The sequence below is a fragment of the Myotis myotis genome, unplaced genomic scaffold, assembly GCF_014108235.1.
Source record: "Myotis myotis isolate mMyoMyo1 unplaced genomic scaffold, mMyoMyo1.p scaffold_m19_p_2, whole genome shotgun sequence".
In the NCBI taxonomy this organism is placed as follows: Eukaryota; Metazoa; Chordata; class Mammalia; order Chiroptera; family Vespertilionidae; genus Myotis; species Myotis myotis.
The window spans coordinates 160,245,305-160,273,179 of NW_023416324.1; the positions used below are offsets into that span (position 1 = coordinate 160,245,305).

The 27,875-nt window shown below is 38.3% G+C and overlaps 1 protein-coding gene and 1 long non-coding RNA gene across 3 annotated transcripts in view; both read right to left on the minus strand.

The window, feature by feature from the left end:
* Window positions 1–27,875, minus strand: part of HACD2 (3-hydroxyacyl-CoA dehydratase 2) — an 89,479-nt gene that overhangs the window by 19,459 nt on the left and 42,145 nt on the right. Inside the window, exons 1-2 of one of the 2 annotated variants that reach the window (XM_036348048.1) lie at window positions 19,107–19,149; window positions 16,032–16,120 (exon numbers count right to left, since the gene is read on the minus strand). In XM_036348048.1, coding sequence (XP_036203941.1) covers window positions 16,032–16,120; window positions 19,107–19,119 — 102 coding nt within the window. In that variant the 5' untranslated portion in view covers window positions 19,120–19,149. Of the gene's footprint in view, window positions 1–16,031; window positions 16,121–19,106; window positions 19,150–27,875 lie in introns of those variants that run through there. The other variant, XM_036348047.1, reaches the window with a different exon arrangement.
* Window positions 19,148–27,464, minus strand: LOC118675395. The gene is made up of 3 exons (XR_004973886.1): window positions 27,025–27,464; window positions 23,403–23,481; window positions 19,148–19,175 (listed from the first exon to the last, which is right to left on the minus strand). It is a non-coding gene; the product is annotated as an uncharacterized LOC118675395 (long non-coding RNA).

Below are 27,875 nucleotides of genomic sequence, written 5' to 3' on the forward strand. Positions count from 1 at the left end.
TCAACTGGGGCAGCTGAGGTGTGACATGCGGTCCCAGCACCTTGTTCTTCCTCTGCTTATCAGTTACCTACTATATGGTATTGCTGCCTTCTCAGTTTTGCTTCTGTACTATGCTAGACCTGTGAGGGCAGCACCCAAGAATTTCCTTTCTCATGTAGCCTAATGCTTAATTAGCACAATATCCAGAGCATAGATGATACTGAATAAATATTTGTTGAGTGAATAAGAATCAATAAATAGATAGTGACCCTTCTGCAGTCTGAGCCTGCATGTCTCTCACGTGGTGGAACAGCCTTGGGTGAGTAAGCAGGTCCCAGGAGGGGTGAGGCTGGGGATCTCAGGGCTGATGCCTGGTTGTGATTTCAGTTGAGGGCTTGCACTGGAGAGCAGGGCAATTCTGACAACAATCCTGGTCCCTTATATAATTTTATTAAACTTCTTGAATAAAACTTTAGTCATCTACTTAAAAGGAATTTCATCCTTGATAAGAAAGAAATTGAAATGTAACAAATATTGACGTGATGGTTTAAAAAAAGTTTGGATTAGTACTAGTCTTTTCACATGACAACTCATAATTAATATTTAGTAAATATCCATGATAAGGTACATGGTGAAAAAACAAAATATTATTCCATTTTTAATGGAAAATATGAGTTATATTATAAAGAAATATTGATATTGCTCCTCTTTAAAGGAGAGAAAAGCATGTATCTACATAGATTTATAAAAAATCTACAATGACAAAAAACACTGGTTAACAAATTCTTTCTATTACAACATAATAACTAAAGACTATTTTTTCTCTTTTTGGTAAGGACTATTTTTTGATGTGGATGACGGCCTAATTAAATGTTTTGGCCTGCCAAAACAACTCTTGGTCATGAAGTCAATTTTTCTGAACATGCAATGAGACAAATGTATAAGCATGCACTCAACAAACAATGCATGAACAATTCTGCATTTATGACAAAGTCAGACATGCAGATCTGAATGCTAAAATGCTCCCATTAGTCCAACTCTAATGTGCTTAGCCCATTTACTAAAAAACATGATGGAAAGGTGGGAGCTTCCTCAACAAGCCTCAACAGTTACTACAATTTGCCTCCCCTCCAATCAGTGCAACCCTGGAATCAAACAGACCTCACACTTCCAGGCTGCATGTCCTGAGGCAAGGGACTTTCTTTCTGAGTTGCGCATCCTCAGGTGAGGATAAGCATGGCTGTTGTAGAATTAAAAAACATATTAAGTGCTTAGCAAAGTGCTAGCCATTTAATAAATGGCAGTTAATCCATGGAAGGAAAAATTCAATTAAACAAATATTAAGTTCCAACTATTTATGCTAGCCATTGCTTTGACTCAATACAGGCTGGTGGCTATCTCTTTGGCTTTAATAGCAAGATAATGTTTCATTTTGCTTTTTATTGTTTAAGAGATGCCATCTCTCTCTCTTCTTGAAGGTTAATATACGTCTACCAACTTCTGGATGTCGCCAGCTACTAGCCTTTCCTAATATGCTTCCCAAGTTCTGTTTGATCATCTCATTTCCAACTATTTCCTTCAATGCAACTCAAACCTGGAGATCACATCAGAATGGAATCATATTTAGTCCCAACCTTGGTCACATTATTTAATCCAGTCTAGGATCACAGGAATAGATTACTGTGGTCCCTTGGTGAGGACTAGGCATGCTCAACCCACACTCTGCCCCCAAACATCCAAATGCAGTATTCCACCCAACACTGAGGGTAGTGGATGGATCATTATCAGAAATGAAAGTAACATGTCAAAAGAACATGAAATTGTGAAACGTCATGGTCCTTTTTGTTCCATTATGACAGGTTAATAATTGCAAAAAATTCAATAAGACAGAAAATAAAAATAAAGGCTATGTATCTGTCTGCTGGAGCAGTAATATTAACATAGTGGCCCATGGTCCTGGTCTACCGATGTTCTCTTGGACATACACAGTGCTTTAAACATATTTGATCCCATTTTCAAAATTGGGAGGATCCACATAAAAAAATCATCCGGATTTCTGCCTTTTTAAAAAGCAATTCAGACTGCATAACCCTGGATCCATTCAACAATCACTAGCTCCACCGTCCAGTCACTGTTTTTCATGAACTTTCTTTTAAAACCCACCGGAGGGACAGGCACCTGTTGCTATAGATGGCAAAGTGCTACACAAATGTAACATTCTAAAAAACGAAAACTTGAAAACCTATAAAGCATTATTTAAAATTTTGGTTAGTTTGATTCGTTTTTGCATTGAAGCTTTGAACATACTTTTCTTTGAGGCAATGACCTCAACAAAAGATTTCTTAAACCTGATTTAACAAGACAGCACCAATGCTGAAGGCAAAAGAGATGCACAATTTTCAAGTTTTTGGTTATTCTGGTAATTTTCTTGCCAGGGAAAACTAATGTAAAAGGGAGAAAATGCCAAAACTCATCCTGTTAAAAACAAACGTATATGTAGCAATCTGAAGAAAACAAAAGCCTTTAATGCTTCAAGCTTAATAATTAGTGTTCCCCCCTCTAAAATGCAAAGCTTACTCTCAGCATGCATCCACACATGTATATCAAGCCGTGTCTTACAAGTTTCCGAAGTGCATCAGGGTTTCACTTCAGACTTGAAAGGGTCCTCTCTCTGGAAAATGCAGAGAACTTAGTAACATGCTTTACTTTATCCATGATGCATCACAACTTGTAATGAGAGCTTCCTAACTACATAGGGCGTCTTGACATGAGTAAGTAAAAAAGGTTATTGAGCATTCTTCTTGGAAGAAACTAAAATATACTTTATATATCTCTCATAGGAGCAGGGGCAAGGTGATGATTTCTTAAGATTCCCAGGGAGACCAGTTACCTGCGGCATTCACTGTGCAAACCACTGTCAGGAGGGTGAACATACTGGTATTCTTGCCAGATTAAGTATTTTTAATTGAACTATTGAAACTCCATATCCATGCTTGAAAATAAAGTTATGATGAAAAAGCTACAGTATATAAAGAACCAACTTGGCAAAGGAACAAGTGATTTAAGAGAGAGTTCCTCTTGCCATTTATTAAATTTTCAAATGAATATTAATCAACACTTTAAAAATGCCACTCATTGTACTGTGGGCAGACCTGTTTAAAAGCAGTTTATAGGTAATAAGTTTTAACTTTCCTTGACTTTGCTGACATATTTTAGCAATGCTCATGATGCATGCCAATCATTTCACTTTTACAGTGTGAAATGAGAATCTCTGAGCTCGTTAGGATAATAATGTTGACTATTCTTCTATGGTACCTTTTAACTCAAAAAAGAAAAAGCCTGAGAAATAGTTTTCAACAAGGTAAACCTGGGGACATGCCATCATGGTGAATCCACTGAGGAAGCCAATCAGGGGCTACCACTGCAGATGAGACCACCATCCACAGATTCCCACACCTGAAATTAGGATTTTTATAACAACTCAACCTAGGCCACTAAAAACATCCCTGGATTTAAAGAACAATGCATACCAAGTATACCATATTAATTTGCTTTGACGTTTTGGTTTCTTAAAAAAAATCATAGTCATGTATTGCCGGGAGCCGGTACATGCTTGCTGTTTCAAGGGACCTGGCATATATGGCATACTGTTCTTAATATGTTTGCTCACCTTCTTGGCACTATGTGTTTTAACTAAGGTCTCTGAGAAAGGTTGTTTCCCCAGGTAGGGATTTTCCCCTGAAGTTAGGGAGGGAATAAAACCTCTTAACTAAGTGCCAGGCGGGTAATTAATCACTTTAACTACGAACAATCATGCTTAAGCTACATAATCTTTTACTCCCTGGAATGGAGATAAGAAACGCCCTAACCTTTGTAATAGAGATTGATAGGATTGAATCAACTGGTATAAATACAGATGTAATAAGACAGCAAGAGACAGAACTTAGAACTCAGAACTTAGAATACAGAGCTTAGAACACAGAACTGAAGACAGAACCTACGCAGAACCTAGAGACAGAAGAACTTCGCTGGAGAGAACATGGCAAAAGATCCTGGACTGAACCTGATTACAGAAATTGGCAAGAGAACCTGACTAGAACCTGGTGACTGAACCTGGCTGGAGAACCTGGCTGGAGAACCTGGAGAACCTGGCTGGAGAACCTAGCAAGACAACATGGATACAGAACCTGGCTGGGGAACCTAGCAAGAGAACATGGACACAGAACCCGGCTGGAGATCCTAAGCAGAACCTCTCTGGAGATCCAGACCAGAACTTGGCTGGAGATCCTGGCTGGAGATCCTGGCTAGGCTGCTGATCAACTGAACACTGTCTCCGTGTCCTTCCTTCTTCGCCGACTCCGTCTACGCCTTTGGGAACCCCTGGACCCGTTGGGGTTGGACCCCGGCATCTGGCGCCCGAACAGGGACCCCTAGGTAAGCCCCACTCTCGGGATGGATAGGACTCCACCGTAGGAAGAGGGTGGATAGTCTTCGCCGACTCCGTCCTCACCTTTGGGAACCCCTGGAACAGGATTCCCCTAGGTAAGCCACCCCCATTGAGAACCCCCACATTCGGGACGGATAGGACTCCACCAGGGTACTTCAGTCCCCCCTATAGAGGATAAGTAGGGTAAGAAGGTGGATAGTACAGAACTTAGATTGAGAAGATGTGCCATACTGAGTCCAAAGAAAGAAGACTCTGTATTGATCTTTAGATTAAGAAGATGTGCCATACTGAGTCTAAAGAAATAAGACTCTGTATTGATCTTTTAACACATATGCTTGCTAGCAGAGGAATTAAGGTTACTCCCAGTCAGAGAGAACGTTTTATACAAGAAGTATGTCCATGCTTTTCTGAGGAAGGAAAGGTAAATGTAAAGGCATGGGAGGAGGTAGGCCCAAGGAGCCTTATCCTTAACCCCACTGCAGCCTTTCCACCCCAGGACAGTGCAGGATTGGCAAGCTCTCCCTGGGGTGATAGATCAGGACTCAGGTAATAGCGGAAAGTGCCAATCCTACTCTTAAAATGGATACAAGAGAGCATTTGGGGTTTTTCTTTTTAATGCCTGGCTTTTAAAAAATAAAAAAGGGGGAATTTGCCGGGAGCCGGTCCATGCTTGCTGTTTCAAGGGACCTGGCATATATGGCATACTGTTCTTAATATGTTTGCTCACCTTCTTGGCACTATGTGTTTTCACCAAGGTCTCTGAGAAAGATTGTTTCCCCAGGTAGGGATTTTCCCCTGAAGTTAGGGAGGGAATAAAACCTCTTAACTAAGTGCCAGGCGGGTAATTAATCACTTTAACTATGAACAATCATGCTTAAGCTACATAATCTTTACTCCCTGGAATGGAGATAAGAAACGCCCTAACCTTTGTAATAGAGATTGATAGGATTGAATCAACTGGTATAAATACAGATGTAATAAGACAGCAAGAGTCAGAACTTAGAACACAGAACTAAAGGAGACAGAACCTAGGCACAGAACCTACACAGAACGTTCTCTAGAGACAGAAGAACTTCGCTGGAGAGAACATGGCAAAAGATCCTGGACAGACACTGGCCTCAGAACCTAGAGACAGAACCTACGAGAGAACATGGCAAAAGATCCTGGACTGAACCTGACTACAGAAATTGGCAAGAGAACCTGACTAGAACCTGGCTACAGAACCTGGCTGGAGAACCTAGCGAGGGAACTTGGCTACAGAACCTGGCTGGAGAACCTGGAGAACCTAGCAAGAGAACATGGACACAGAACCTGGCTGGAGATCCAAAGCAGAACTTCGCTGGAGATCCAGACCAGAACTTGGCTGGAGAGCCTGGCTGGAGATCCTGGCTAGGCTGCTGATCAACTGAACACTGTCTCCGTGTCCTTCCTTCTTCGCCGACTCCGTCCACACCTTTGGGGACCCCTGGACCTGCTGGGGTTGGACCCTGGCATCTGGCGCCCGAACAGGGACCCCTAAGTAAGCGCCCCGCACTCGGGGCGGATCGGACTCCACCGTAGGAAGAGGGTGGATAGTCTTCGCCAACTCCGTCCACACCTTTGGGAACCCCTGGAACAGGATTCCCCTAGGTAAGCCCCCTCCATTGAGAACCCCCACACTCGGGACAGATAGGACTCCACCAGGGTGCTACAGACCCCCCTATAGAAGATAAGTAGGGTAAGAAGGTGGATAGTACAGAACTTAGATTGAGAAGATGTGCCATACTGAGTCCAAAGAAAGAAGACTCTGTATTGATCCTTAGATTGAGAAGATGTGCCATACTGAGTCCAAAGAAAGAAGACTCTGTATTGATCTTTTAACATATATGCTTGCTAGCAGAGGAATTAAGGTTACTCCCAGTCAGAGAGAACGTTTTATACAAGAAGTATGTCCATGCTTTTCTGAGGAAGGAAAGGTAAATGTAAAGGCATGGGAGGAGGTAGGCCCAAGGAGCCTTATCCTTAACCCCACTGCAGCCTTTCCACCCTGGGAAAGTGCAGGATTGGCAATCTCTCCCTGGGGTGATAGATCAGGACTCAGGTAATAGCGGAAAGTGCCAATCCTACTCTTAAAATGGATACAAGAGAGCATTTGGGGTTTTTCTTTTTAATGCCTGGCTTTTAAAAAATAAAAAAGGGGGAATTTGCCGGGAGCCGGTCCATGCTTGCTGTTTCAAGGGACCTGGCATATATGGCATACTGTTCTTAATATGTTTGCTCACCTTCTTGGCACTATGTGTTTTCACCAAGGTCTCTGAGAAAGGTTGTTTCCCCAGGTAGGGATTTTCCCCTGAAGTTAGGGAGGGAATAAAACCTCTTAACTAAGTGCCAGGCGGGTAATTAATCACTTTAACTACGAACAATCATGCTTAAGCTACATAATCTTTACTCCCTGGAATGGAGATAAGAAACGCCCTAACCTTTGTAATAGAGATTGATAGGATTGAATCAACTGGTATAAATACAGATGTAATAAGACAGCAAGAGACAGAACTTAGAACTCAGAACTTAGAATACAGAGCTTAGAACACAGAACTGAGAAGACAGAACCTACACAGAACCTAGAGACAGAAGAACTTCGCTGGAGAGAACATGGCAAAAGATCCTGGACTGAACCTGATTACAGAAATTGGCAAGAGAACCTGACTAGAACCTGGTGACTGAACCTGGCTGGAGAACCTGGACAGAACCTGGCTGGAGAACCTAGCGAGGGAACTTGGCTACAGAACCTGGCTGGAGAACCTGGAGAACCTGGCTGGAGAACCTAGCAAGACAACATGGATACAGAACCTGGCTGGGGAACCTAGCAAGAGAACATGGACACAGAACCTGGCTGGAGATCCTAGCCAGAACCTCTCTGGAGATCCAGACCAGAACTTGGCTGGAGATCCTGGCTGGAGATCCTGGCTAGGCTGCTGATCAACTGAACACTGTCTCCGTGTCCTTCCTTCTTCGCCGACTCCGTCTACGCCTTTGGGAACCCCTGGACCCGTTGGGGTTGGACCCCGGCAATGTATATATGAGATAAAATACATAAAAACCTAATGGACTGAAATCAAGAGAATGGTAAATATTACACTGAACACTGAACATCTACAGCTGCACTGTCCAATATGGTAACCTCCAATCACATGTGGCTAAGTAAAATAAAATGAAATTAAAATTCAGTTCCTCAGTCATACTAACCTCATTTCAGGGATTCATATAGTAAGTAGGTACTGAACGGACAGCACAGATATGGAATGTTTCCACCACTGTGGAAAATTCTACTGGATAATGCCTGGAGACGAAACACTTAATCTAGAAAAACTCGGTAAGCAACATGTTTCATCCCTACATATACCCAAAAGTTATTATTATTATTGGTTTGAATAAATAGTCTAAATAAGCATCTTAATTCATTTCACCTTCCAACCACAGGTGAAACTTGATTTGAATGCCAGGACTCACTCACTGGAAACTCACCGCTGACAATGAAACTTGACAGCACAGTTCTGGCACAGAGCTTTGTTTCCCCGGGTGATTCTTCAATTCAAGCCAATGACATACAATCGAAGCTGAAACCACTTAGGCTCCCAGCCCGTAAATCTCATGTACTTATCTGGGAAACTATTTTTTTCTTCCTTCATTCTCATTCCTTTTCCATGACAGTTTCCTAGTGTCAGAAGTCAAGCATCTTTGTTAAACCCAGGACTGCAATCAACCAGACCTGGCTCTGGACAGGCTTCCTATTCTTTTAAAGCAGCGGCAGTACCTAAAGAGACTACCTAAACATTAAAGACAAATTAAACCAGTTTCCTGATTTTGTTCAGCTTGGAACCTAGTCAAGGACAGGGTGGGCAAAAGTAGGTTTAAAGTTGTTTGTATGAAAAATAATACAATAATTAATAAATAATAATACAAGAACAAACTGTTCCACATACAACTGTAAACCTACTTTTGCCCCACCTTGTATTAACTGACAAGGGGGGATATGTTCTGTAGGAAGTGGCTTGCATAGTTTGAGATGCTTATTGTTTTTGTTTTTTAACTGACAATTTTCAAAGCACAGTACCATCAGAGTAAAATATATTTTGAACTGAGTTCCAGTGGAGTTTTTCAAGGGCTACAAAAGAACTAAGACAATGGGAGCAAGATGCAACATGGCATGTCAGAAGAGAACCTACAGTGAGTGAACAGGATCTAAATATCTTTCAATATTTTGAAATAAAACGTTTACACACAGCTCAAGAAAATGTTGGAGAGGGATAGACAGAAAAACAGGAAGAGAAAAGTAGATAATCTGATTTTGGCAAATCACCTGTGCTAAAAGATAGGCAATGGCAAAATAAACCATCCAGCTATGAGGAAAGTAACTATCTTTAAGTGTCCATTATTAACAGATGTGGAAAGTGACATTGGAGTACTGCGGAGTTTGTCTAGGAGTTGTCTAAAGTTTGACAGTGCCTGATTAACAATCAAATAATGAGGTTTTCTACCTTTAGGAGAGGTGCTGGTTTTAAAAGTGATGGTGATGCAGAGCCACCTACAGAAATATTTAAAATAGAAAGTAAGATGGAATAGGGTGGAGAATTTTAGACATCCAGCATTCAATGGGGCCAAAAGATACTGAATGTATCCCAATGGCCTTTGCTAACTGAGGTGGAATGTCACTGTGGAAAGGGCAGTGGGCGAAAAGACTTCTGGTCCAAGCATGATGCCTGAGGAGAGATGATGTGCCCAGACGCAGGCAGCACTTCAGCTCCTCACCTGATGGAGGAGGACAAGAAGATACTCGTCCTGCCTCAGTGAGACGCCATGCTCATGGATACCTGCTAGGGACACAAGCGAATGCAACCACAGGAAATGCCAACAAGAAAGCAACCTTAGGAGGTGGAAAATCACGAGCACACTGTGATCCCAGATGGAGGACCCACAACGACCTGAATGCAACTACAACAGGACCAGCAGTGTGGGCGCCAGGATATTACCTTTCTCAGTATTTTAGTAAGAGTGAAAAAGAAGAGGAAAGGAAGAAGAAAAAAACCTGTGTTCCATCTATGAAGGAAGTAGCATTCCTTCCACAGTGAAATTGCTGTATCAGGGATTTAGAAGCTGTTCAGCAACAATTACATGCTAGAAACCTTGGTTGTTAAATACTGCTGCCTTGTTTTAAATATATTTTTCTCATTTAATCTTCACAAAAACTCTGACATAGCAGGACAGATAATAGTGTTACCGTTTTACAGATGAGAAAAACAAGACTGAGAAAACAAAAGTGCTATGTCCTAAGCCACAGGATAGTGTCAAAAACATTATTAACGCCTCACGTAAGTTAGGGACACTAAGCCTCCATGTTCTAGACTACTGAGTCTGAATTACAAAGAACACAATAAGACTGTACAAGGAGGGTAACATTTCTTGATAAGTCCCAGGGAGAGAGCTGTCTGCACAATATCTGCTCAGGTGGAAACGACCTAACACTGCCGGGTGCTGTGGCCAGGCCATGTGACGCACACGCACAGGACAGTGCTCTTCCCAGCAACCACCCCCCAAGTGAAGCAGCTAGATTCCTTCTGCCTCTCGGAACTTGAAGGGTTTTGTTCTTCAGGAATGAAACGATAGCTCTTAAACGTAGAAACAAATGCTAAACATTGCTTAGGATTCATATAAATTAAGTAGAAACATGAAGAAAAATCAAGAAAAGAGAAGGGTCAAATAAAAGTTACAGCACAACATACAGTATCTCAGAGTGTTTCTCAAACCGCAGAATTCATAAAATTATCCGAGGAGCTTAATAACGGTGAAGATTCTCTGGCTCCACACCCAAGTGTGGGACGGGACCTGGAATGTGCATTTTTAATAAACTTGCTTGGGTAATTCTGTTCCAAATTGTCCATAAACCCCAATTTAAAAAAGTCTTGAAACTTTCATGGAAAGAGGCCAACTACTTGCAGGAATTCATCACAGAGCCACTTGGGCACTTAACAACAACAACAAAAAACTCCAGAGGAGCAAATAGGCAAAATGTTGCAGACAAGCACACAGGGCCAGCTGGTGTGTGCATTTCAGGGATAAATGATTTGACTGGAGAGTCATCTCTCAATATGCCAGGGGCATAACAGAAATATTAAAGAGGAAATGTGCTCTGGATCTGAGACAGGGGTGTTCAACTCCATACAGGACAAGGCATGGAGAGCCGGTGAAAATAAGGATGTGTTCCAGCACATTGATAAAGGGTGAGAAGGATACTCTGATGCAGTGGGAAGTCAACTCTGCCATTTATTGGGTGAGTGACAGTCACTTTGCTGCTCTGGATTCCAAACTCTAAATGGAGGAAGCTACAACCCACCTCTAGGGACAGTGGTCAAGAGTGAATGGTCATAATATATTTTAATACAGCCCTCTGTAAACTACAATGCATCAAACAAAAACCAGCATAATAATAAAAAAACTGGAGGTTACTAACATTCTTAAACACTGATTATAATCTTTTTGTGAGCATCTTGCTGAGAAGTTGGCAAGAATGACAGATTCAGTGTCATAAAGCCCAGTAGCATGCCAGAAAGAGGTAGGAAACAGCTGACCGGTGAAATCAGGAGCACTCACAGAACATTCCAGAGGAATGCGGGAAACATCCCTTTCCCTACTAGTGACAGGGTGAGAAAGAAAGGAGAGAAGACTCAGCATTCCAGTATATAGTTCTATTTCATGTAAATTACCTTAGTAAAGTACGATGCACTTGGGCTAAAGCCACAGTGAGTCTAGCAACTTCCTTCTCAACTCTGCCCATGGAGGTGACCAGGGACTTCTGATCTCACACTAAGAACTCAGGAGACAACGTGGAGGGCTGGGCTAGGGAAAGGGACTGTGGTCTACGTGTGTGTCAGGGATCTGGGGCTTGGCTTAGCTACTTTCAGACAAGGAAGAACAAGTATCCTGTGAACTTGTCTGTTTTTGAGGGGTGGCATTTCTACTGCAGTTCATGCTGAAAGATCTCAATCTTGTTTTACATCAATTGAAGAGAAAGAACAGACTCCAGCAGAGGATGAGAGGAATGAACGCCCAGGAAGGCCTGCTGTAGCAGGAGGGCCAGCTCGGTTAAGGGGTGAGGAGTCAGTTCAGGTCTGGGAGACAGGTGGGAACAGTGGAAAGGAAAGAGGTTAGTCACAATTGCTTGTTCTCTCCTGTATCTCCCAGGCCCACTGCACCAGAAGCTTGTTTTTGTCAGAAGCTTTATGCTTTACTTTTTTCTCTTCAAAAGGAAAGAAGTAGGACGGTTATGTTATGTTAGGTCAAGGAAGAGGTTTTGAACATAGAGACCGCATTTTTCCTTTTAATATCCTGCCAATCAAGGTGTCACACTAGCTGATGGGTGGGTCCTAACATGTCACAGAAGAAAATCATCACCTTTTAGCTCTACAATGTACATGGTGACATTTATGGGACTAGCATTACCATGGGGGAGAGAATTAAAATGACAAGTCAGGAGGACCTATTAAAAGAAAATATACCTCAAGTATGGTAAAAGTAAGTACTGAGTTCTCAAAGGTATATAGGCTCTACCTTAGCACATCATGTACAATTACAGAAAAACAAGGGAATGAGCATGGAAAATGTGAGCTGGTCAGAGGGGGTGGAGCAAGAGTCCAAGTCCACATGGAATGCTGTGAACACGAAGCGATCTCATCCACTGCAGAGGGCACTGTGAGCTAAGAAGAAACAGAGAATGAAAGTAGAGTAGTATGAAAAGAATCTGAACATTACTATGAGAAAGTGAGGTACATTTTACTAAGCAGCTATTTATGAATTGATTTCCTGATGCATTAGTTATGTGGTTCCCACCATTAAAGTAAACATAGCTGAATATAAGGAAAATAAAGATATTTTAAAGATATTTCAGGAAACAAAATAATGAAATTTGGTAGGGAAGTCATCTGTAATGTTGTATAGAACACAATGAATTATAGCTAATATAAAACTCTAAGGCAGGAAAATAGCATTTGGCTAAGAGAAGGGGCTGAGGAAAGGCGACAGACGATGGCCTCTGAAATACCACAGAAACAGGCTTTTCAAGTTACTATCAATGACTTGGGGTAGGGTGCATAAAAAAAATGATGGCCCAGGATGGTTTGGATCAGTGGGCAGAGCATCGGCCTGCAGACCCAAGGGTCCCAGGTTCGATTCTAGTCAAGGGCACATGCCCAGGTTGTGGGCTCAACCCCCAGTAGGGGGTGCAGGAGGCAGCCGATCAATGATTCTCTCTCATCACTGATGTTTCTATCTATCTTTCCCCTCTTCCTTCCTCTCTGAAATATATATATATATTTTTTAAGGCCTAGCCAGCTTGGCTCAGTGGATAGAGCCGCGGTCTGGGGACCAAAGGGTCCCAGATTCAATTCCGCTCAGAGGCATGTACCTTGGTTGCAGGCTCCCCCGCAACTGGGGCCCTGGTTGGGGCTTGTGCAGGAGGCAACCACTAATGTGTTTCCCTCACCAATATTTCTCTCTCTTTCCCTCTCCCTTCCACTCTCTCTAAAAATCAATGGAAAAATACCCTTGAGTGAAAATTTTAAAAAAAAAATGATGAATGAGTTCTGTTCAAAGAAAAGGAAAATGAGGAGAAACTGTGATCCTGGAATAGCAGAAGCTGTGTATCCCACTTACCGAAGAATGAAGTCAGCTGATCAGTAGGGCATATGTAAAAGTGTCACCAGAGGTGGCAGAAAGACAATAAAATTTACTGTACTACAGTCTTAAAAAAACAATGTTAATAATAGTAGAAATTGGTTAAATTTGGTTACAGAGAAATAATTTTTAATATGCAAATGTAACAAATATATAACTTAAACTACTGAACAGCTCAAATATGACACCATCTGCTAAATGTCAAGGTTATCCATCTGTTAGGCAGTGCAGTTACTGAGGACAATGGCCACCTCCATGTACCTGTAATCCTAAGATACTTAATAGCTTTTTCAGTCAAGCAGTCTTAATGATCTGCCTAGGAAATCCTGGCAAATGCTGCTAATAGTAATATGGCTAACTTGCCTGACTTGATTTGTAAGCATTTATTTACTTGCTAGCCTGTTTGCCAGAAGGACCACGAAGCAGAGAAGTGGTCCCTGAGAGGAGAAGCAGAGGCCATGAATAATCCATCAGCTGGAGCATTAGTACCTGCACAATTAATATTTGACTGTACTGGCAAACCGATTAAACACTCCATAGTTGACAGTACTCTGTCTTCACATACCTTTCAATAGCAAATATTGAAAGTACATAATTACCTATTTAAGAATGTAAATGAGTTACTATCAGAAAGAAATAGGTCACTTGAGACTATTGGGAAGTTAAAACTATGAATTGTTTTTAAAACGAAAAAGAAATAGTGTACACACGAAAGTAAGAGAGCAAGAAATATAGATTAAAATTGATGACTTATAAAAGAGTTTTATAATGAGTGAAGAGGTTACATGGAACAAGTAAAGTAACTTTCCCTTACTCCATAAACAAAAGTGAGAACAAAGAGCAATAGGCTACATTCGGATTTATTTGCCTGTTTTTTTTAACCTTATTTTTTTTAAGCTATGTGACCATTCAAAAAGAAGAAACACTCATTAGAAAGAATATATGCACCCCTATGTTCATAGCAGCGCAATTTACAATAGCTAAGATCTGGAACAACCTAAGTTCCCATTAGCAGATGAATGGATTAAAAAACGGTGGTACATCTACACAATGGAATAATACATAGCAATAAAAAAGAATGAACGCTTATCATGTGCAACAGCATGGATGGACCTGGAGAGTATTATACTGAGCGAAATAAGCCAGTCAGAGAAAGATAAGTATCACAAGATCTCACTCATATGTGGAATCTAATGAACCAAATAAACTGATGATCAAAAACAGACTCAGAATCTAAGAAGCATGAACAGACTGTTGAACCTCGGAGGAAAGGCAGGGGAGGATGGGTGGAGAGAGATCAATAAATGAACTTATATCCATATATGCATAACCCGTGGACACAGACAATGGGGTGGTAAGGGCCTGGTGGGGGGAGGATAGGAGAGGGCTGGAAGAGGTTAATGGGGGAAAAAGGAGGACCTATGTAATACTTTCAACAATAAAGATTAAAAAGAAAAAAAAAAGAACTGAGTAATACAGAAATAAACTGTTGTACTTCCAAAAAAAAAAAAAAAAAAGAACACATTCTCCCTGCATAGAAAGTTTAGACATCTTCAAAGAATGAGAGAACTTAAAAATAAAAGCTTGGCATCTACAAATTCCATATGAATTTTACAAAAATAATAATAGCTTCATCAACTCTGGTTAAAAACTCACTAGCTATGTGCATTTTTCTGTTATTTATCTACACCATATGCCAATAAAAAGTTTTTAAAATTCAGTTGAAATACAAATGAAACTGTCAAAATAAATCCCCCCAAACAAAATGTTTTGGCAGAAATTTCAGAAGAATAGAGGGCAAAGAAAACATTGGAATAATGCTAATGGATAAGAGTGCATTTCATGAGCCCCAAAGAATCCAATAATGTTGGTGATGGGTTTTTGGGACTGAAAAAATAAAACATGAATCCTCATAGTAGCTACAGGTACTTTACCTCAAGGTGACATTACCAAGAAGGAAATGACTTTTAAAAAGCAAAAAACATACAGGAAAACAACCTCCTTCCTCAATACTAGAAAATGAAAGCTTAGTTGTGAGTTCACACTTATGGTAATGATGGTTTTCTTCCCCCAGTTCCTGCAAGAACTATCCCTGGGCCTGGGTCTGCCTGGGTATCTCTAACCCAAGCCCCCAGCAAAGAGCATTCACCTCCCCAGCAAAGAGCATAGACTCAGCACATTTGTGAATTCCATTAATCCTGGTAGCCTGGGTGGAAGCAAGTTTGTTTCTCCTGGTCCTATAAAGATCAGACTGTTCTGTACAGAGAACATTTTGAAGGCTGCCAGAGGGGAGGGTTTTGGAGGGATGGGTGAAAAAGATGAAGGGATAAAGTACAAACTGGTAGTTACAGAATAGTCACAGAGATGTAAAATAAAGTACAGCATATGAAATAGTCAATAATATTGTAATAACCATATATGGTATCAGATGGGTACTTGATTTACCAGGGTGCACCTGAAACTACTATAATACTAACTGAAAAATAAAAAATATATTTTAAAAAAAGATTGGACTGTTCTGGGAATGAATTAATATCCTCTACTCCCACAATAGCCCTACTGTAAGGATGCAGTTGTCTAGATTTTAGTGTGCTGGATACAAGCAAGATACCAGAACAATATAACTGGTTTGCAGACTATATGTACACCTCCAAATCTCCATAGGTTCAAAGATTGCAGGACTTTATCATTTAATCAGTCTTCTCTTTAACAACATTGCACTTTGGGAGTACATTTATCACTAATAACCCTATTCCTACAGTGAATATGAATTTTATCTGGGCTACACTGACGTGAAATAGGTCTCCATCTTTAGATATAACATATAGGTGAGAAAGAAAAATTGACTAGCATTTGTTAGTGCCGATGTTATTTTATTTCAGTCTATATGAACACTTACCTCTTTGACACTGTGTGTTACCGCCCATATTAGAAAAACTCTTGACATTACTTGGAAAGAAGTCAGGACAACAGAAGATGGAACAATTCCTGAAAGAAATTTTAGGATGGATAAATAAATTAAGTTTATTTACTAAGTTTCAACATGAAGTAAATTTTCTAAATAAATTCTCTAAAACCTTATAATTTTAATGTTTGGACACAAAACCAACTTCAAACAGAAACTTATCTTTATTGCTATATAGACTGTTTTTCAATGTAGTAAATATTAAAAACTTTTTCCTCCCTGAAAACAACAATATGCTTAATTACAATAGCAAACCATGGAATCTAGGTATTCTTCTTACGCCTAACCAAGTGAAATATTTTTTACACTTACCATATAGGTACACAAAATAAAACCATTGCTTAACCTTTAAAATTAGACCCTGAAAGTTCATTTATAATATGGGTTTCAAAAATGAATAGGCACCTATAGAAGGAAAATCAACCTGCATATTTGGGGTATATGTCCCACTAATAACCCTATTCCTACAATGAATATGAATTTTAGTGGTAAATATACTCCAATATGTATTTATATCTAATGAATGTTGGAAGCTCCTAAATATCAGACTTGTTATACTATCTAATGGTTATGTTGGTATCTTTTATAATTCACTTGAAGATTTTGCCAACAAGCATAGCAAAATCAAAGTTTATTATCCTTACAAACCATTTCTTCTCACCTTGTTTATTACAGTAAGCATGGGTACAATTATCCTCCCAATGTCCTCAAGTTAAAACACTGGAATCAGACTTAATTATTTTATGTACTCCTCAAGTTCTGCTAAGTTTGCATTTCTTTGGCCTCTCCCTTCAATTTCTATAACCACAATCTCTATCTAGAGACCAGCTACCACCACTGTATAAAATTCTTGCCTCCTTTAGATCATCTTAAACCCAGCAATAAGCCATATCTACTAACATCATTTTCTCTTGTAACTTTACACTGGCAAGGGTTTGCTACTAAAATAAAATCTAAAAGCAGAATTATGGGTATACAATCCAGCAGCCCCCCACCATCTCTGGCTTTACTGTTGCAGTAACTAGACTTACCAACTTCTTAGATCTATTGAGTTGCATGTGGGCCATTTCACACCTGCCAGGAACCTCTCACCATAGTCCCAGATCCTTCTTCCACTTTAAAACTAATCTCATCTTCAACACATTTACTGGGCTATCCCAGACCAATATCAAAACCTCTAAAATGCACTCAGAGTTCTGGACATTTATATAGCTGGACAAACTACAATTTGCCAGAAGACCATGTACAAATCAGACAGAAATATAACTAACTGCCTCTATAGGTTTGGCTATAAAAGGAAATCACTTTATATCTCATTAAGAAAAAGAGATGCTGTAAACTGTTAGAATGAGTTTCTGAAAGAGGATTTGCATTGCTCTGCTCAGCTGTTTAGAGCATTGTCCCAATAAGCCAAGGTTGCAGGTTTGATCACCAATCAGGGCACATGAAGAAGCAACCACTGAATGCGTAAATAAATGGAACAACAAAATGATGTTTCTCTCTCTCTCTCTCTTCTTCTCTCTCCTTAAAGTCAATCAATCAATAGAAAAATATATTTTTAAAAAAGAGGATTTGGGCTCCAAGAGGGATGGTTTGGTTCCCCAAAGCAAAACAAGTAACATGGACATGTCAAGCAATGCTTAGCAAATAAAAATGCTTAATAAATCTTTGTAAAATGAATGAAAGAAAAACATTAATGTATGGACATAAGGTCAATGGCATAAAGTTGGGAATCCAGAATTATAGTTACATGATTTTCAACATGAGTGCTACGACAATTCAATGGGAAAAAATTGTTGTTGTTTTTTTTCCCAACAAATGGTGCTGGGACAATTGGATAGCCCCATGCAAAAGAATGGAGTTAGATCACTTCCTCACACCATATATAAAAATTAACTCAAAATCGATCAAAGTTCTAAATAGAAGAGTTAAAACTATAAAACTGTTGGGAAAAAAGACAGATGTAAATCTTTGTGCCCTTGGATTAAGCAATAGTTTATTAGGCATGAAAGACATAAAAGGCACAAGAAAATATAAATAAATTACACTTCATCAAAATTAAGCTAAAGTGCTTTAAAGGACATCATGAAAGTGAAGAGACAACCTAGAGACAGGAGAAAATATCTGCAAAGGGAAGACTTATATCCAAAATATATAAAGAATTCTTACAAGTTAACAAAAAAAAAGACAAATTATCTAATTTAAAATGTAGGCAAAGATTTGAATAGAGATTTCTCCAAAGAATGCACATGGTCATTAGTCATCAGGGAAATGCAAATGAAAACCATAAATCTACCCTTCACATCCACTAGGATGGCTATGATAAAAAAGACAGATAATAACATGCAAAAGAATGGAGTTAGAACACTTCCTTACACCATATGTAAATATTAATGAGGATATTTTGATATTGGAACCCTCATACGCTGCTGATGGGGTTATAAAAGGGTACAGCCAATCTGGAAAACAGTCTGGCAGTGCCTCAAAGTGTTAAATACAGAATTACCACATGACCCAGCAATTCTACTTGTAGATATATATCCAAGAGAAATGAAAACATAAGTCACACAAAAGTGGAAACAATCAAAATGTCCACCAGATGAATGAATAAATTAAATGTGGTATATCTATACAATAAAACATTAGAAATAAAGTAAATAAAAAGTAATAAATAAGTAAAAAGAAATGAAGTACTGACATATACTACTCTATTGATGAACCTTGAAAACATTATGCTGAAAGAAGCCAGTGACAAAAGACCATATGTTGCATGATTCAATTTATATGAAAGTCCAGAATAGGCAAACTATAGGGATTGAAAGTAGACTACCGGGCCTGGGAGGTTAGGAGGGAAAGGGACTGACTGCCAATGGACATAGGGTTTCTTAACAATAGAGGTAAAGCCTTTGTAATAACTGAATGTTTGGGATTTTAGAGACCCTTTAGCTTCTGCACAGCAAAACAAAAAGGCAAATGGCAAGATTTCATTTTTACTGATGAGTACCACACCTTCTTTATCCATTCATCTATTGATGGGACACCAACGTTGCTTCCATATTTTGGCTATTGTAAAAAATGCTGCAACAAACATAGGTTGGATAAAAGTAAATATATAGTTTTGAGTATGCAAAATAGTTTATTCTTGTATTATTTATTATTGCATTATTTTCCATACAAACAACTGTAAACCTACTTTTGTCCCTCCCTGTATCTTTCTGAGTTAATGGTGTGTGTGTGTGTGTGTGTGTGTGTGTGTTTAAATAAATAGCCAGAAGTGGAATTGCCAGGTCAATTGCTAGTTTTATTTTTAATTTTTAAAGGAATCTCTATACTGTTTTCCATAGTGCCTGCACCAATTCACAATCCCACCAACAGTGCTATAGGGTTCTCTTTTCTCTACATTCTAGACAACACTTGTTATTGATTGACTTTTTTATAACAACCATCTGACAGGTATGAAATGATATTTCATTGTGGTTTTGATTTGCATCTCCCTGATTAGTGATGCTGAGCATCTTTTCACGTGCCTGTTGGCCATTTGCATGTCTTCCTTGGAGAAATGACAATTCATGTCCTCTCCTCATTTTTACTGGTAAATGTTTTTTGATGTTGAGTTGTATGAATTCCTTGTATATTTTGAATATTAACCCGTTGTGAAATATATCATTTGTGACTATCTCCCATTCAGTAACTTGTCTTTTTGTTGTGTTAATGATTTTCTTCACTGTGCAGAAGCTTTTTAGTTTGATGTATTCCAATTGTTTATTTTTGCTCTTGTTTTATTTGCCAGAGAAGACATATCCAAAAAGATACTACTAAGACTGAGGTCAAACCCCGCTGGTGTGACTCAATCAGTGGCTGAGTATCAACCTACGAACCAGGAAATCATGGTTCAATTCCTGGTGAGGGCACATGCCTGGCTTTTGAGCTTGATCAACGATTCTCTGTCACCACTAATGTTTCTATCTCTCCTTTCCTCTCTGAAATAAATAAAAATATATTTTAAAAGACTGAGGTCAAAAAAGTTTACTACCTATATTTTCTTCAATGAATTTTATGGTTTTAGATCTTACATTTAAGTCTTTAAACCATTTTGAGTCTATTTTTTGTATATGGTATAAGTTGCTCAGTTTAAATTTTTTTGGCATGTATTTGTCCAGTTTTTCCAGTACCACTTACTGAAGTGACTATCATTTCTCCATTGTGTATTATTGCTTCCTTTGTCATAAATTAATTGACCATATAAGTGAGAGTTTATTTTCTCGTCTCTCTATTTTGTTTGTTGATCTATGTATCTGGTTTTGTGCCAGTACCATATTGTTCTAATCACAGGTTTGTAATATAGCTTGAAGTCAGGAAGCAGATACATTCAACTTTGTTCTTTCTCAAGATTGCTATAGCTAAACAGGGTCCTTTGTGCTTCCATATAAGTTTTAGGATTTTTGTTCTAGTTCTGAGAAGAATCCCATTGGTATTTTGATGGGGATTGCATCGAATATGTAGATTGCTTTGGATAGCATGAATATTTTAATGATATTAATCCTTACATATATATTTAAATACAGTTTAACTTATATCATTTATACTCTCTGTATTTTGTTTTTCTCAATTAAATTTTAAGAAAATTTTCATCTTAAAACACATTCTTGCCCTAACTGGGGTGGCTTAGTTGGTTGGAGTGTCCTCCCATATACCAAAAGGTTGCAGGTACACTTCCTAGTCAGGTCACATAACTACGTTGCAGGTGTTGTTTTTTAAAAAATATATTATATTGATTGTTTTACAGAGAGGAAGGGAGAGGGATAGTTAGAAACATCGATGAGAGAGAAGCATCGATCAGCTGCCTCCTGCACACCCCCCACTGGGGATGTGCCCGTAACCGAGGTACATGCCCTTGACCGGAATCGAACCTGGGACCCTTCAGTCTGCAGGCCGACGCTCTATCCAGTGAGCCAAACCAGCCAGGGCAGGTTGCAGGTTTTTTGTTGCTGCTAATTACTTAAATTGATTGGTTGGTGATTGCTGCTCCAAAGGTTTCCTTTAACCAGCGGTCGCCAACCTTTTGGACCTCATGGACCAACCACTGGTTTACAGACAATGAAAAGGAGATTCTGCAATTTATCAGCAAGATGAAAATTCACTCAAAAAATTTACTAGTAGGCCTCTATTATTCATTAATTTAATTCAAAAAATATTTTCAGAGTACCTACTTCAAGCCATACCAGATATTGTTCTTCATTTTGAGGATACAACTGTGAAGGAGACAGTGTCCCTGCCCTCAGGAACTTGTACTCTTAGGTTACAACTCATTTGCTTTGGGATAGCTCTTATTTTTAGGACTTTTCCCTCAAGACGGTGCAAGGCTTCTAAACATTTGTAAGTAGAAAATGGCTTGATTACCTATTGGTTTCAGAAAGCTATCTCTGTCAATGGTGCAAATCTTTGACAATGCAAGATTATAACTTGAGAAATAATTATGGGAATTTATGTTAAAAGGGTATTGAACTTTTGAAGTAAAACATTAGCAGATAAAAGAAATACAGGCATGTGTGTGTGTGTGTATGTGTGTAGAAAAAACTGTATAAAGTGGATCTGGCAATTGATTTCTTATTTCCCCAGAACCAGGGTGGTCCGGATTCCCCAAGCAGCTGAGCCCAGCAAAGCAGGGCAGCACTGAAAATCCTCCCTACCCAATGCAGCCCTTAGATGGGCCAGGAGAATAGGGCTGGGAGATTGGCTATCTATGACAAAGACCAGGTTGAAAGTTAGGTATAGGAAAGGCAACAAGGTTGGGAGCAAGAGTAGGAAGTGTCTACAACCAGCGAAGGAGCTCCAACCATCAAACAATACATGGGCAATGGAGACCAAACCAAAATAAGGCAGGAGACACAAAGTTGGTGCCAGAAATTAAATTAAATTAAATGATGACAAGTGAAATCAGAATCTGCCTATCCAAATGCCAGATCTACTAAAAGTAACAAAATTAAATAACAACAAAAATCACCAGCAGCAACCAAAAAGAAATGGGGTACAACTTTATGCCATATATTTTTAAATATGCTAACCATGAAAGGAAAGATTGGACACTTCTTACTCTACCTGCAACCCTAAAAGTGAATCAATCAAATTCTGAGAATTTTCACTAGTAGGACCACATTTGGAGAGAAATATTAATTTCTGACTGAAGTGTGACAAACATGCCTGGAAAGTGATGGGGATGTAGGAAAAGTGACTGAGCAGGTGCCAGTTCATCAACGCCAAGTTTTTCAGGCCCCACACTGAGTTGCAGGACTGGTACAAAGTTCCCTACAGGAATACTTTCTATAGGGTTGAGGAATCCAGGATGGAGGAATTAAATCTCAGAAGAGAAGGAAGAGCTCACATTTTTAAATAATTCATTCACATTGTTCAAAATTTTTATAAAGTATTAAAAGATATTCAGAGAAAGTCTCCCTCCCAAACCCATCTTACTACCCCTCAGGGGCCTTTCCCACATATAACCAATTATTAATTCCTTCTTTCACTCCAAGTTTATATTTTAGCTATATAGCAGCAAATATGTAAGTGAATGTATAAAGGTATATTTATTCACATTTTCCCCAATTTTTACATAATAGCAACATTTTATACACACTGTTCTATTACTTGCTTTTCTTCCCTAAAAAATATCCTGAAGATCTTTTTATATATCAATACATATATATGATGTTTTAATTATTGAAACTTTAGGTTTTAATATCTATGCATTCTTCCAAGCCCTAACCTCAGTGTATAGAATATATAAAAAGGAAAACTCCAATCCTTAAACTCTAGCTCACAGAGGAAAACAATTAAATCTTAAACACTGTGAAAATGCAGCAAGGGAGAATCCAGTAACATTTATATCAGAGCAAATAATATGACTGGACAGGGAAGCTTACACTTTAGGAAGATGAAAAGGAATGGCAACCATACAAACATAATGCAAGAAAAAAAAAATAAAGCATGCATTGCATCTAGGGGAAAGTAAAAAATATATATATATGGGGGTGGAGTCAAATATTAAAGCAACTGGAAAGAAGATAGTAATTATGGAAAACAAAGACAGTCCAACACAGTGATAATTGTTATCCCTAAAGTAGAGAACCTAATACATGGAAAAGTAAATGTATTCAAGGATATAATCCAAGAAATGAAAAAAACTCAATTTGCACTGAAAAAATACACTGTGTTCCAGAAAATGACAAGTGATAGTGAATGTGTAAAACCGAGAAATTTCTTGGTTACAAAAAAATTTCATGGATCCAGACAAAAAAAGCAAGTTACCTACAAAGTGGTAAGAAAATCAGCCTGGCTTCAGACTTCTCCACAGCAACATCCAATGTCAGAAGACAATGAAGCAACACTACAAAGGTCGAAGGGAAAGAAAGTATGTTCAAGAATATTATACCCAGCCAAGACAGCATTCTAATGTAATGGCAAAAGGTAAACATCACTAAATAATGAAAGGGTTTGCCACATAATGCCAATGTGACTGACCTTCTTGAGAGACACATGCTGTCAGAAATTTAGTCAAACAAGAGATAAGTCAAAATAAAGAATTCAGGGATGGAGAAGTCATGATAAAAGGGCCCATAGTAGGCAATGAATCCATTCAAATATATTGATAAAACTTAACAATTACCAACAAGTACAGTAATTATGGTTATAGGACATAGTGTAAGTGTTTATAAGCCACAATAATAAATAGTATGTTTTTTAAAATGGGAGTCAGGGCCCTGGGTGGTGTGGCTCAGTTGTTTGGAGCATTGTCCCGTACATCAAAAAGGTTGCAAGTTTGATTCCCCCTTGGAGCATATACCTAGTTTGAGGGTTTGATCCTGTCGGGGAATGTATGAGAGGGCATGTATGTTTCTCTCTTATATTAATGTTTCTCTCTCCCCTTCTCTCTCTAAAAAATCAATAAACATGTGCTCAGGTTGGGGGGATTAAAAAAAAAAAGGAGTTGAGGAAGAGATATAAGAAGAAGTGACAATACTAATTTCCTTAATAGAATTAAGAGATACTGCCTATAACTAAAATATAGCTAAACATAATTCTAACCTAAATTTTTCATAATCATTTCGTTAAATTTCATGGACGTTTTAGTATATAATATGTATTTCATGGTTAAAAAAAAAGTTTTATAAGTTATTTATTTGTTATTAACTCCATGATTTTAATGAAAAATAGCATGTATAATATGAGCAATAGATCTTGATTCTCCCATCTATCTACTTTTTCTTCCTTATTTAATATATATGTGAAGTGAATGCTCTCTGGAAAGATATTTATCTAACACTAATGAAAACTAGTTCTACTAGTAGAATTTGGAGCCATTTTAAAACGTTACTGTTTACTTTTGCACGCTGCTTGAACTCCTTATAAAAGCATGAATTATAACTTCAAAATTAATAAAATCATTATTCTTAAGAAGACATTAACTATTTGGCATTAGCAAAAATAAAATTCTGAAACTAAACTAATTCTAATTTTAAACAGAAATTTTCTTAAATATTTTCTCATAGCGTACAAGCTTAAACGTAGGGAAGCAGAAAGTATTTCTGGCCAAAATGAAGAGAAGGGTGGGACCACGGATGGGATTCAAGAGAAAAGATTACTGTTTTTTGTTTTTGTTTTTAAAGGAGGGACAGAGGGCAATTCTCTTTTCTTTTTTTCCAAACACAGGAAACTGGCCATACCTCTTGGGGTTGCCAGCACCTGACACCTCCCCCACCAAGAAAATAACTTTTAATACATTTTACATAACCACACTTACTTTACTGCATTCTGACAAGAGAAATGTGTGTCCTATACTGAGAGCAATAGCAAAATTATGGCATTTATCTGATAAGCTCTGCATTTATTTGAGGTTGGCATTTCTAAAAGATGTACTAAATTGTAAGAGGGCACTGCATTTTCTTTGTGCTAAAAAGATAGTGTTACTAAGTGCAATCATGCTTACTGTTTACTAAATTGAAATGGATACTTTAGGAGATAAAGCCAAAGGATGGATATATATACGTATATGGCATGTTCATTGATGTTTCCCTGAAAAAATTTTTTTTGGAGAAATCCATTTTTACACTTAAGCAAAAAAAGGGGGAGACTTCAAATTTATGGCAGGCTATCTCGCTTTTACTCTCAAACCCCTGGGTGTAGAACTATACTCCTCTTAGACATTAGGAAAACTTGAGAAAAGCTGAAAACACAGTAAGATACATATTAAAAATATAAAATAGGAAGTTGGGCATAGGGAAAATAAAGGTAGAAAAATATCTTAAAGCCATGGGAGAAATTAATACCTAAATAGATGAGAGAAGGCCTGTGTACTTGTTTGAGGCAGACTACAAACTTGGCTCTGAGCTCCTTTACAACCAATATACGGAGAGAAAACAATTCAGTTGTATAACTCAGTATACATGAAAGAAACAGAACCAGGTGCTCTATATATTAAATGACTCTGACTATAGTAGTAGTTTCTAGTTTACTGGATGTCCTTAATACAGTTTTTGGGGGTTTTTGTTATTATAGTTGTTTTACCGTTTCCTCTCTGTTTCAGATGGCCAGCTGTCAGCTTGCCCTTCTTCCACTTAAAGTTCTTACATGTAAAAAGTAACAATACATTGATTTCAATGGAGGCCATAGGCCTCTGAATGAAATGAGTTTTTTGCGGGCTTTATCAAATATTCAGAGGCTTTTAATTTGTTTACTTTTGGGGCCTCCACTCTTTAAGAATAAAGTTACTGAAAGTCTAATCTCTGAATGAGAGCAAAATACAGGCATGAGAGAAATGATGTATTCCCAACCTTTCTGAAGATAACATAAAAGTTGTCACATTTTGTTTTTGTTTTGTTTTTTTTAATATATTTTATTGATTTTTTACAGAGAGGAAAGGAGAGGAATAGACAGCCAGAAACATCGATGAGAGAGAAACATCAATCAGCTGCCTCCTGCACACCCCCTACTGGGGATGTGCCCGCAACCAAGGTACATGCCCTTGACCGGAATCGAACCTGGGGCCCTTGAGTCTGCAGGCCGATGCTCTATCCACTGAACCAAACCAGTTAGGGCAGTTGTCACATTTTGAAAAAAAAAAAAATATTAGAAACTATTCTCTAAAGATGACACATGAGTCAATTATAAGTCATGGAAACTCACTCAAACCTGCATATTGTAGTTAGCATTCCAATAGCTAATTTGCCAACCAATTATTTTTATTGATCATAGAACTCCAGGCGTTAGATCAGACTGCTTATAGCAGCCTTGAAATGATGGTTCAATATATATTTCACCAGCAAGACTACATTGTAAGTTTTTCTTAAAAAGAAAAAAAAAAGAATTTAGTAAAACAGTTGGCCAAATAAAACTGATAGTTGAGCTCATATTTATAGCCACATTTTGCTAACTTACGTTAACAATCCCTAAGTACCCTGAATACTGAACAAAAAAAACAAAACATTTTACTAGTATTTCTACTTTAAAACTTTATTAAATTTTGTCTCAATATGCTTCTGAACATTCTTATATGTAAAGCTTTTTCAGAAGGCTGAACCCAGTTCAATGGTCACTTGAAATAATACAAGATGTAATGACAAGAGAATAGTCATTCCCTTATGACTTGAAAAAAAACAACAATCACAGGATTTCACTTAAGCAAACCAAAAAGTATACTTTTACCAAACCATATTCTTTCTCAAAGCTCTACCAAACCACGTGGATAGGTAAGGAAAACTGAAGAAGATGAAGTTTAACTTTACTAGAAGGTTGTTAAAGGTTTCCATGAGAAAGATTCTAATCTAAAATAGCAAGGAACCACAAGGGTTACTTAAATATGCTGATCTTTAGCTAAGAAAATCTTAGCTGTCAGAGCTAGAAAGGATCTAATAGTTCAAGTTCAACCCAGTACCTGATAGATGAGGAAAGTGAGGCCCGGAGAGGTAAAGTGACTTGCCAAGGTTACATAGATAGCTGAATAAAACAGATTAATATTTATGATTAAAATCTGGTGGTAACTCTCAAAGAAGGTTAATTATTGGTCAATGTATAACTAGAACAGAATTAAAATATATAAAACCAATGTCAAAGGTTAACATTCAAAGTACCTAAGAACACAATTATTTTTGTCTTTAAAAAATCAAGACCCTGCACAGCAAGCGTGGCTCAGTGGTTGAGTGTCGACCCATGAACCTGGAGGTCACGGTTCAATTCCCGGTAGCCACTCTGATTATAACAAAGTAAAGACTGTATATGCAAAGTAAAAACTGTATATGCAGGCCTGAAAAGAAACACAGAAAAACAAAACTGTTGACTAGAATTGCAAAATTTAAGGGCATTTTTTCCTTTTCATTAAATGAATTCCGTTGTTATATTCATAATGCTATTTGTCCAATAAATAATGTTAAAGTGGCATTTAAATGAAAAACAGTATTTTTCACTTTTTCTGTTACCCAAACTTGTAGAAATGCCTACCTACTTAATCCTTGAGCCAGTAATCAAGGCACCAAGAACCATTTGAGGGCAACTTGACTCTTACTGTAGGTAAGAGATCTAAGAAGGATAAAAGAAAGGTCTACCGAGGGCTGCTCATATAATAGGTGTTAAAAATGCAATGACTGCCCAGCTCTATTTTCCCATCCCTGCACTAATGCAGGGGTAGAGACAGTGGTGGCATTCACTGAGTAGGAGGCCAGCAGAACATGGAAAGAGCCTGTTGACAGCGATAAAAGACACACACTGAAAACACTGCTTGCAGAAGGA